This window comes from Aquarana catesbeiana, linkage group LG02 (genome assembly GCF_042186555.1).
Source record: "Aquarana catesbeiana isolate 2022-GZ linkage group LG02, ASM4218655v1, whole genome shotgun sequence".
NCBI classification, from domain to species: domain Eukaryota; kingdom Metazoa; phylum Chordata; class Amphibia; order Anura; family Ranidae; genus Aquarana; species Aquarana catesbeiana.
The window spans coordinates 326309384-326322119 of NC_133325.1; the positions used below are offsets into that span (position 1 = coordinate 326309384).

General features: G+C 42.1%; 1 protein-coding gene across 1 annotated transcript in view; it reads left to right on the forward strand.

Annotated features, from left to right (window-relative positions):
- The window catches only part of LOC141127921 (E3 SUMO-protein ligase RanBP2-like), a 157501-nt gene that overhangs the window by 65744 nt on the left and 79021 nt on the right, over positions 1-12736 (forward strand). The window contains exon 20 of the mRNA XM_073614806.1: positions 1396-5779. Within this exon, the coding sequence (XP_073470907.1) occupies positions 1396-5779 (4384 nt within the window). The remainder of the gene's footprint in view (positions 1-1395; positions 5780-12736) is intronic.

Below are 12736 nucleotides of genomic sequence, written 5' to 3' on the forward strand. Positions count from 1 at the left end.
AAAATGGCAAGTATATACTCACAAACGAGCATGAAATACAGGCATGGACATAAACTGCAGGTATGCAGTAACAGATATCAGGATGAAAACTGGACCGGACATCAGGTGGATACGACAATGGCTAACGTGTTTCGGGGGCGAGCCCCTTTCCTCAGATCCTAAGCGGGTTTACCAGCAGTTAGTTTTTCAAATACAATAAAAAAAAGCTCACAGCTCTTCAACTGGAGCATTGGCAACACTAATCCAATCTAGTTTTTTAAATAACATTTTGCATAGTAACCATGGATGGTATTCCTTGTAGTCAATCACCTCCTGAGGTGAGTGTCTCCACTGGCTGCTTTGTCCTGGAGGAAGCCCTTTCTGAGTTTAACAGAGTAAAAGGTTTTAAGGCCCATGACTTCCTTGTTGCCCAAATTTTCCCCTATTGTCTGGATGTGGTGCAGGTTGTGAGTCTATTCTTTGGGAAGGCTGATTCCCTTTTTGTAATCCCAGATTCCCCCTGCAAAGGTACTCTGGCTTTGTGTTTGTTTTTGTTTCTCTAGGTAGCTTAGGTAGACCTTCATACAAGCATATGGTCTTGGTCTTGAGGATCATATTCCACACTGTCCTGTCTTGGCGCACTCCACAAGAATAGTAAAATACCTTTTTATTTATTTATTTTTTGCAATGTTTCCAGGTTTGTAAGGCCTTCACCTGGGCTTCTGTTTCCATATCCCCCAAGCTTTTTTAGGTAGATGTTGTGGCATCATAAGATTGCAGCTTTTGGTTGTAAATTTATTTAGGCAACTTTTAAAGCAGGTCCCTGGTTTGCTGTTTTTCATGAACATGTTGGACTGCTTTTGGACATCCCAAAGGTGAGTCTTGTCCCTCCATAAACAAAAAAGAAAATAGGATTTTGTGATCTGCATAAAATCCTTCTCTTGAACCCCATTAAGGGACACTGGTCCCACCCCTTTGTGTTTTATGATCATGCTGTTGGTACTGCTTTGCTACAAAACCAAGGCTTGCTAGTAGTAAGGGGCTAGTTATTCTTTAACACAGTAGAGCTGTAAATAAAAAATGTCCATCCTCCTACGAAACTGGCAAAAATCTGATGTATTCTAGCAGTAGAAGGGTAGGGCATTTTGAGCTGGTTCACAGGTGGTGTTTTTTTTTTTTTTCTGCCAGTCGACTTCCTGCATCCCCTCAATGGGCTCTCCAGAAAGTGTTTTCTATGGTGGGAAATTAAAAAAAAAAAAAAAAAGAAATATATATATATATATACTGTTGTACTTTGAACTTGGTTACTCAATTTCAGTTTAACTCGGGGGTTTAGTTGGGCTCTAGTTTTAAAGATTTATGAATAACATTTTGCATAAAAGAATTCATATCTCATTATGTTGCTTGTTCCCACAGACTTCTGTGTATCCAGGGAACAGAATGGCAGCTCAGCAGCACATGTACGCTATGCATACTCCACCAGTTCAAAACCCTGCCATGTGTGGACATGCACTTCGCTTTGAATCACCTGCAACAAATATTTTGTCCCCTCAAACTGATGAGTTCTACAATTACAATTTACCTCAAAACACTGCAAATCCCACGCTTCCTGAGCCAGGGTATTTCACAAAGGCTGCTCTGGGAACTCAACCAGCTAAAGCAGAATTTGTAAAGAACAGTTTTGTTCAACCTATACAAAGCGAAGGACCAAAACCTTCTCCATTTACTGCACCCTTACAGTCAACTCCTACCTTTAAATTTAATTCGAACTTCAAATCAAATGATGGGGACTTTACATTTTCTTCTAATCAAAGTGGAACACCAGCAAATGCTGGTAGTGAGTGTTTGCTGCGGCTCTTAACATCTGATAAACCCATTAATGATCAGGGAATAAAGCCTGCGACATTTGACACTGATTCAAGAAACATGTTTAGATTTGGTGAGAAGAATTTTTTGAATAACCTCCCAGAGCGATCAAATCAGATACAAGATAAAAATAGCACAGCATTTGGTCAAGCTGATAATATATTTAGCTTCCAAAGTTCTGCTAAGGCAACTTTTGTGCCTCCAACAAAAGAACACAACAAAAGTCATGACTCTGATGTTGGAAGTGAGTATGTAGCTGAAGAGGATGGGCCACATTTTGAACCTGTAGTGCCATTACCAGAGAAGATTCAAGTGAAGACAGGTGAGGAGGATGAAGAGGAAATGTTCTGCAATAGAGCAAAACTTTTCCGCTTTGACACAGACACTAAAGAATGGAAGGAAAGAGGGGTAGGAAATGTTAAGATCTTAAGACATCGTGTGTCTGGTAAGATACGCTTGCTTATGAGAAGAGAGCAGGTCCTGAAGATTTGTGCAAACCATTTAATAACACCAGATATGAAACTTAAACCACTTGCCGCATCTGACAAATCTTATGTCTGGCATGCATATGATTATGCCGATGAAATGCCCAAATCGGAGCAACTTGCAATTCGCTTTAAGACTGCTGAAGAAGCTGCACGTTTCAAAGCAAAGTTTGAAGCAGCCCAAAAATCACTGCAAAGTACAGATGACAGTGCTGATGTTACGAAACCTAAACCTGACAAAGAATCTATAAAGGTAGGTGTTGCAGCTGCACAAAGTTTTTCCTTTGGATCACAGTTCGGTTCTTCAGCACAAGATGCAAACACCGCCAACCCTGGAAAGTGTTCTTTAAGCATGTCAGCTTCTGCTTTCACATTTAGTAAAGATACTTTAACAAACAAACCCCTCTCTGCTGAGCAGCCTGTAAAGAGCAAAGAACAGTGGATCTGCAGTAAGTGTTCTACTTTCAATGACACTGCAAACAAACAGTGCGTTCACTGTAACCCTTCAAACCAGAGCAGTAGTGGGTTGCCTACCCCTAAAAGCATCACCGGTTTTATGAACACTGCAGCTTCACAGAGCACTTCATTTGGCTCTGCCTTTGTAAAGAAAGCAGGACAGTGGGATTGTGACATATGCTTGGTGCGGAATGAGCCTTCTGCAACAATTTGTGTCGCATGCCAAACTCCAAATCCAACCAGTGCACAGATTGCAGCAACATGTGCATCATCTTTCAAGTTTGTTGCTCCTGAAAGTAGTTCACAAAAAGATTTTGGGAGTTTGTTTGCTAAGAAGGAAGGACAATGGGACTGTAGTATTTGTTTGGTTAGGAATGAAGCCAATGTTTTAAAGTGTGTGTCATGTCAAAGTCCTCAAGCACAGCAACCAACAAGTAACACAGCAGGTGTTCCGTCTCAGAATTCTGGTTTCACTTTCAGCAAGAGTCAAAATGGAAGCTTGGGATCCATGTTTTCACGAAAGGAGGGGCAGTGGGATTGTATAGTCTGCTTGGTCAGAAATGAAGCTTCAGCAGCCACATGTGTTGCCTGCCAGGCTGCTAACCCAAATGCAAAAAGTGACACTGCAGCAACTGAGGCAAAGCCAGCCTTTGCATTGGGATACAAAGCAAGTCCTCCTGAGTCATTTGGGCCACCTTCCACTGGATTTAAATGCAATTTCACTGGTAAAGGTTTTAAGTTTGGTACGACAGATGATAAATCATCCTCCGGTTTTAAAGCACCAAGTGCAAGTGAAGATGGTAAAGCTTCCAAAGAGGGATTCAGCTTTACAATGCCTTTCAGCTCTTCTTTTAAATTTGGTACCGCTGAGCCAAATAAAGCAGAACAAGTTAAAGAAACGGCTCCCCTATTGAAGGCTGCTTTGGGTGGTGATAAAGACATTCCATCAATTGAAATCGGGTTGCAGTGTGAAGAAAACAAGCAAAAACAAAGTGGGGAGATTTTTGCAAACACTGATGGCTTCTCTTTTGCTGATCTAGCCAAATCTTCAGAAGGGTTTGGTTTTGGTAAAAAAGATCCTAATTTTAAAGGATTTTCTGGTGCAGGTGAAAAATTGTTTGTATCTAAAAGTGATAAATTTGACCAAGCAAACGCTTCTGCTGAGCAAGAGGTTGCAGAAGAGCTTTACAAGACAGAGGATCGGGATGACATCCATTTTGAGCCAGTTGTGCAGCTTCCTGATAAAGTAGATCTTGTGACCGGAGAAGAAGATGAAAAAACGCTTTATTGCCAGAGAGTAAAATTATATCGGTTTGATACAGACAGCAGCCAGTGGAAAGAGCGTGGAGTTGGCACATTAAAGATTCTTAAAAATGAGGTAAATGGGAAGCTTCGAATTCTTATGAGACGAGAACAAGTGCTGAAAGTATGTGCAAATCACTGGATTACAACCACCATGCACCTGAAACCATTGTCTGGTTCAGACCGTGCCTGGATATGGATGGCAAATGACTTTTCTGATGTGGATCCAAAATTAGAGCAGTTGGCAGCAAAGTTTAAAATGCCTGAACAAGCTGAGGAATTTAAAAATAAATTTGAAGAGTGCCAACGCCTGTTGTTGGATATACCTCTACAGACCCCCCATAAACTGGTAGATACAGGAAGAACTGCACACTTAATCAAGAAAGCAGAAGAAATGAAAACTGGCCTTAAAGATCTGAAAACCTTTTTAACAGACAACAGTAAAAACGCTGAAGGGGATGCAACTCTTAGCACTTCTGAGAGTCTAATAAAGAAAACCTCTGAATCCACAGAACCTACCTATGAGTGGGATACTTATGATATGCGGCCAGGTTCTCTTGAAGGCAAATTAGATGACTCCATATATGCATCTCCTTTAAAGAATAGTCCAGATAAAAGTAATCTCTTCAGATTTGGAGAATTTACTCTAGGCTTTAACTTCAGCTTTCAGCCTGCACCGAGTCCTGCAAAGTCACCAACCAAATTAAACCAAAGCAGAACTTCTGTAGGTACTGATGAGGAATCTGATGTGACACAAGAGGAGGAACGTGATGGCCAGTATTTTGAGCCTGTTGTACCTTTACCGGATCTTATTGAAATCACCAGTGGAGAAGAAAATGAGCAGACACTTTTCTGCCATAGAGCTAAGCTTTACAGATTTGATAAGGGTATTAATCAGTGGAAAGAGCGGGGTATTGGTGACCTAAAGATTTTACAGAGCTATGACAGCAAAGCAGCACGAATAGTAATGAGAAGAGATCAGGTGTTAAAATTGTGCGCCAACCACCGTGTTATACCCGACATGCATCTGGAACCAATGAAAGGGGCTGAGAGAGCATGGGTATGGACTGCACATGACTTTTCTGAAGGTGAAGGGAACGTAGAATTATTTGCTGTACGTTTTAAACATCAGGAGGTTGCAGACTTGTTTAAGGAAATCTTTGAAGAAGCCAAGATTGCACAGTCAAATGATGGCATGCTTCCTCCCTTTTCTACTCGTGTCACAACACCAAAGGCTTCACCATGTGGAAAGGCTGCTGTAGCCATTTTGGAAGAAACCACAAAGGAGAAAACTGATCTGCCAACTGTAACACCTGCTTCTGAAGCAAAATCTGATACAGTAAACTCTTCAGACAAAACACCAAAAAATGTGGTGTCCCCACCCAAGTTTGTATTTGGTTCTGAAGTAGTGAAGAATATCTTCAGTACAGAGAAGAAGGCTTTTACTTTTGGGAATTCTTCTGGAGCCAGTACATTGTTTGGTTTCAGTTTCAATCCTTCAAAGCCTCAAAATGAAGAGGAAGGCAAACCGTATCCTCAACCTACCCCGGGTATTCAAGAAACAAAGTCTTACAGTAGCATAGAAAGTACACCTGTTTCCCTGAAGCCATTGGAACAGAAGGTTTTGCAAAACCCTTTAGTCTCTACTTCATCAATAACATCTACACAGCCTCTGCAGACACCAGCTAGAGGTAAGCTATTGTCCATATAGTTTTTTTTTTTCTTCCTATTTAAGACATTCTGCATTTGCAGCTCTTAGATAGTTTTAAGACTTTTGTACTTTATTTTGACGTTATCAAAATTATACAGCTCTGGTGAAAATCTAAACCTATTTCTAGAAAAATGTGCTTGAGTATAATCTTGGGCACATCCCACTAAGGATGTAGAGCAGAGAACAGCAGAGTTTGAAAAGTGTAACCCTGATGCAGTATAGGGCATATAGCACAGTTAGGAGTATTCCTTAGTACTTAAAGTGTTACTAAACCCACAACAGTTAAAATCGGTATGTCTATGCAGTAAAGCATGCATGTTCACTGTGGAACCTAAGGGGTTAATCCTCTGCATTGTGTTAAAAGACTGTTAGATTCTTCTCCTCTGATCCTCCCCTTTTACTGTCCCCATTTCATCTGCTGATAGAACGGAGCCTTGAGGGCACTCTGCACATGCTCAGTTTGGTGTGTATTGCCAGAATTTTTTTGGGGGGGGGTTGATTCATTTGATCAGCACAGAGCCAGTCGGCACTGTCAAGATAAAGTCGGGGGGGCATGCAGCCTCATAGTAGGACAGTCAGAGCAAAATGAAAACCCCTCCTACAAGCTTTAACAACTGCTCAGCCAGACACTGATAGATGTAACAAGACTGCTATATACCGCTAGTGAGAAAAGGCGTTTAGCAGTTTATATTTACTAAAACAATTAAATTTCCATGTTCTGTGTACTGTGGGAGACCAGATATTCTGAATGCAGGGTCCTGAGTTAAGTGACCATTTGAGGTAGGACAAGGTAATGGACCATTTCTGTTTGGATTTAGTGCATCAGTGCCGCAATTTTACAGAAATGTTGGTGCTGTCTGGATTGGCAGCAACTGCTGCTACTGTGCAGTTTTACTGCTTGCTTACAGCCCCCCCCGGAGCTGATGAATGACAAGATCTCCCCCACTTATTCCCATAACGCAGTGCCCTTGGGGAAGAATAGTAATATAAGTTCTCTGAAGAACGGAGAGGGTGAGCAGGACAACTCTTTACCCTATCGGTGGCTGATTTTCACTGGAAGATGGCCACTCAGGGCAATATCGGGCAGCATCAAGGGAGGATTTTTAGAATAAGCAGCAGCCAACAGGACATGGGCTGCACATCATTACACATAGTTAATGTGTTTGGTGCTGTGACCTAAAAAAACAGAAGGTAAACATAACGTCAAGGAGCTAGCTTTTTCAGAAGGAAGTCCATATTTGCAACCTCCAATATTTCTCAAAGTTTTAGTTCACAGACCTAGAGAGGAATCACAGGTGTTAATGACCAAAGAATCTAGAATGTAGGAAGGCAGGAGGTAGAGGTGGCACACTGCCCAAAAGAGCAGAAAGTGTAAAGATCATTAAGGAGAATAATACTTAGAGTAATAGAGCAGGGACTACATCCACAGTTGCCGCGTAAGCCTATTTACTTGCGGACCGCCTAATAGGAAAAATACGTAATTTGACTTTCAATACCGGGGTTATGGCTGCAGCTAGATGCCATAACTCTGGTATTTTCTTTTTGATCTTTTACTTTTAACCACTTAAGGACCAGCCTCGTTTTGGATTTTAGGTGTTTACATGTTTAAAACAGGTTTTTCTGCTAGAAAATTACTTAGAACCCCCAAACATTATATATGGTTTTTCTTCTAACACCCTAGAGAATACAATGGCGGTCATTGCAATACTTTTTTTTGCACCGTATTTGCGCAGCGGTCTTATAAGCGGTCTTATTGTGAAATATAATGTTACGCCAAGTAAATTGATACCCAACATGTCATGCTTGAAAATTGCGCCCGCTCGTGGAATGGCGTCAAACTTTTACCCTCAAAAATCTCCATAGGCGACGTTTAAAAAATTCTACAGGTTGCATATTTTGCGCTACAGAGGAGGTCTAGGCCTAGAATTATTGCTCTCGCTCTACCGATCGCTGTGATACCTCACATGTGTGGTTTGACCACCGTTTTCATATGCGGGCGCTACTCGCGTATGCGTTCGCTTCTGCGCGTGAGCCCGTCGGGACAGGGGGGTTTTAAAAAATTTTTTTTTTTATTATTTATTTTAAAATATTTTATTTATTTTTACACTGTTTAAAAAAAAAAAAAAAAAAAAAATTGTGTCACTTTTATTCCTATTACAAGGAATGTAAACATCCCTTGTAATAGAAAAAAGCATGGCAGGACCTCTTAAATATGAGATCTGGGGTCAAAAAGACCTCAGATCTCATATTTACACTAAAATGCAATAAAAAAAAAAAAGTCATTTAGAAAAATGACATTTGAAAAAATATGCCTTTTAAGAGGCGTGGACGGAAGTGACGTTTTGACGTCGCTTCCGCCCAGCAGTATCATGGAGACGAGTGAGCGCCATCTTGGCCTCACTTGTCTCCAGACACACCAGGCAGAAGGACGCGATCGCCTCCGCCGCTACCGATGGCTCCGGTAAGCGGCGGAGGGCACCGGATCGCGGGGGGGGGGCCCTCTCCCGCCTCCTGCCATAACAACGATATCCCCGTTCAAACTTAGGACGTATATAGTCGTGCGGCGGTCGGGAAGTGGTTGAGGGTAGAGGGATTTGGGGTCTTTCAGGTCCCAGATCTCTCCATAAACATGACCGGTCAAGGGACGTTTTAATTCCTTGTGATGGCAATGAAAGTGATCAAAAAATCTTTTAAAGGGGCAGTGTAAAAATTGCAAAAAATGTTATAAATTAAAAGTAAAAATGTTTTTTAAAGCTTGGCTCCAACTTTTTTTTCACTAGAACTGAATGGAATGATCAGTCCCAGCATAGATCATACCTCTGTACCATGTTTTTCTGTTGTCTGCAGATCCTCTGATATTCTGGGTTTAGCTGAGGCTTTATACCATGTGACAATCTGTATAGTTTGGATGTAGACTGAGAGTCTTCCAGCCATTTAATGCTCAATCTCTAGCCTAGAACACACCCTTCTGTAGTCTTTCAGAGTCTTCAAATGTAATTTCCTTCATAGCTCTGATGGTGAGTGGGATGGGATACATCCTATTTAGCATTCAGTCTCACCCAGTCACACCTACAGGCAGATTCCAAACCTCCCAAGTACATCCTCACAGATACCAGTATTATTGAAAAGGAAACCCCTTCATACACAGCCTGTTATGGTAGCTGGCTGTGCTGCTGCTGGTCAGGATTGAATGAATCACAATTAGACGTCAGTCCTTCCCAGTTAAATATGCCGACCAGTGTGAACTCCTCGGATCCGGCCCTGCTCTCTCATCGGATTTATTTACATATAAAGAAAACTGCTTCATAATGACCTCCCATAACCCCTCCTCTGTAGACTTGCAGTAAGCCATCATTCTTTGGCATGCTGCAAGACAGGAATGACACATTTACATCTGTTTTGCAGACTGAAGAGTGATCTGCATTCTGACCCACCCACATCAACTCCCAGAACTGCTACAAGTGACTCCCATAGCCTGCCCTGAAACTATAGAGGCTCAAAGCATGATGGGACATGTAGTATCAGGACTGGTAAAGAAAGTAAACAAGGTCAGAACTTTGAAATTCAGCAAGGAGAAGGAGTGACAGGCACACAAACTTGCTTTTTACAGCTAAATAAGGTAGGATGCAGATAAAATGAGTGGGGTTGTGATTCACTTGCATGTGCAATGCATCTGTTTTGGGGAGGAAAGAGTTCTGCTTTAAAGCGCCCTCGTCCCCATGCGTAGTAGTGAACGCCCACATATGTAAACGGTGTTTGCACCACTCGTGCATTATCGCCGCGAATGTCTAAGCAAGAGCAATAATTCTAGCACTAGGCTTCCTTTGTAATTGGGGAAAATATAAGCGCACTACCCAATTAATGAATACAAACAAATCACACATTGACAGTGCCCATGTATATACCGTATTTATCGGCGTATAACACGCACCGGCATATAACACGCACCTCAATTTAGGAGGGAATTTTAAGGAAAAAAAACTTACATTTAAATGCCCATCATTGCAGCCTTCTCAGTGCAGCCTTGCCCCAGTCCAGCCTTGCCCCAGTCCAGCCTTGCCCCAGTCCAGCCTTGCCCCAGTCCAGCCTTGCCCCAGTCCAGCCTTGCCCCAGTCCAGCCTTGCCCCAGTCCAGCCTTGCCCCAGTCCAGCCTTGCCCCAGTCCAGCCATGTCAGTGCAGCCATGTCAGTGCAGCCTTCCCCAGTGTCCAGTCCAGCCTTGCCCCAGTCCAGCCTTGCTGAAGCCTGTGAGCTTCAAAATCGCCAACCGCGATTTGAAAATGGCGCCGCCGGCGCCGAAATACACAGCCGGTCCTCGGCTCTTCTCGGCGGCTCTCGTTTACTTTCGGTTCCACTCGGACGGTGAGCGGAGCTATCCGAAACTAGCCGAGTATACTCGGCTAGGTTCGGGCGGCGCTCGAGTGAAACTGAAAGCCGCCGAGAAGAGCCGAGGACCGGCACTGTGTATTTCGGCACCGGCGGTGCCATTTTCAAATCGCGGTTAGCGATTTTTTTTATTTCTGACAGGTCAGGATCGCAGGAGATCGGCGTATAACACGCACCCGCGATTTTCCCCTGATTTTAAGGGGAAAAAAGTGCGTGTTATACGCCGATAAATACGGTAAATAGTGTCAAAAGGTGGATGAACAGTCCAACAAGTGCTCAGAAACAAACAAAAAAAAATGTAAAATTGATATTGAAAAAAAGTGTTTGCTAAATGTGTTTAAATAAAATCACAGCCACTTACCAGAGCAGTATCTCAGGTTATGGAGATCAGATGCGCTCATACAAATGGATTAAGGGTGGAAAATCCTCTCCTCAAGATCATCTGCACACTGGACCTCTTCTATGGGATCGGGCTGGAAAGGTAGGGGATCTCTCTTGAATATGGACCATCTGTCTCCGTATATGCTCAAATAATTGGATTAATGGAAGGAAAAGGCTTCATAGTGTAGTACTTCATACGAAAATTTATTTAAAAATATGTAGCACTCGCATTCAGAAAAAGGTGAATATCTCAATGGTAACACAGCCGCGGATCTTGCGAAACAGGCTGATACGTGGTGACGTCTAAGGAAAGCCTTTTCCTTCCATTAATCCAGTTATTTGAGAATATCCAGAGACAGATGGTCCATATCCAAGAGAAATCCCTTACCTTTACAGCCCGGTCCCATTGAGGAGGTCTGGTGTGCAGATCTTGAGGAGAGGATTTTCTGTGCTTAATCCATTTGCATGAGCACATCTGATCTCTATAACCTGAGATCTAACTGCTCTGTTAAGCGACTGTGATTTTATTTGACAAACACATTGAGTGAATGCTTTTTTTTTTTTTTTTTTTTTTTTTTTTTTTTTTTTTTTTTTTTTCCAATATCAATTTTAATTTTTTTTGTTTCTGAGCACTTGGACTGTTCATACCCCTTTTTTGACACTATATACGTCGACACTGTATATGTGTAATTTGTTCGTATTAATTGGGTAGCGCGCTTATTTTTCCCACATTATCATTGGCTATAGTATCCAGGCTATCTTAAACAGCAGCAGCACCTTCAACATAATTTAATCATTTTTTAGGATAAGGGCAAGTATAATTTTATTACACACTTCCTTTGCAATTAAACTGGTAACCTGTATACATTTTTAAAGCACTGCCTATGGAGATTTTAACTACTTGCTGCCTGCCGTATAGCAAAATGACGGCGGCAAAGTACTTTCAATATCCTAATATGACGTCCAGCAGGATAACAGCCACCACGTGCCTGTGGGGGCGCGTATCGCGGTGAGTGGTGTGGCTGATCACAATGTAAACAGGAAGAACCGTTGATCGGCTGCTCCCCTCACCCCCCCAGAGGATGCCCAAACTGGACCACCAGGGATGCCTATCAGTGCCCACAATGGGCATCACTGATTGGCAGGCATTGTTTGGCACTGATTGGCCTCCATCCGTACCATCAATTACTGTACATCCGTGCCGTCCATCCGTGCCCCCATCAGTGCCCATCAGTGGAGGAGAAAGCTTATTTACAAAGTTTTCTAACCACCAAAGCATATTTTTTATTTTTTTTCAAAATTTTCAGTCTTCATTTTATTTGTTTAGCAGAAAATAAAAATCCCAGAGGTGATCAAATGCAACCAAAAGAAAGCTCTATTTGTGGGTATAAATGATAAAAATTTAGTTGGGGTACAGTGTAGCATGACTGCGCAATTGTCATTCAAAATGCGACAGCGCTGAAAATTGGTCTGGGCAGGAAGGTGTATAAGTGCCCTGTATTGGAAGTGGTTAAAGTACCGTAGATTGGCATCATTCCACGAGAGTGCGCGATTTTAAAGCATGACGTTTTATATATATATATATATATATATATATATATATATATATATATATATATATATATATATATATATATATATATATATATTTATTATTATTATTATTATATATTTTTTTTATACGTTTATTTGAAAAACTGCTGCGTTAAAAACCGTGCCACATAAATTGCAACGACCGCCATTTTATTCTCCAGGGTAGGCAGCCTTTTAAAGAGGTGGAGATCTACATGGGAGAAGTTAAAGACCACCGGGCACAGTGTCGCCTCCTTACACCCGATTTTAAACTTCTAATAAACTTTCAGGGGAGCAGCAGTGCCTGCTGGACTTGTGAATGAGCCCTCAGGATTAGGGAATAAACGGGCTCTCCAGAGGTCCATGCTCAAACTCTTTGCCTCCCCCTTGCTGACGTCACTTTCGCCTGTCCCCCCCCCGTCTTCCATGCTGGCTTTAGGAAGTGCGGCAGCTATCTTGCTCCTCCAGACTCTGTTCCTGCAGCTGCTGGTCTGCACAGTGACTGGGAAGACCATCTCAGGAGGAACTCATACCTTGATGAGCCTGTTTGCTCTGTTATACTGTAAGTTTTTATCGATGCCTTTTAATAAAATTGCTGA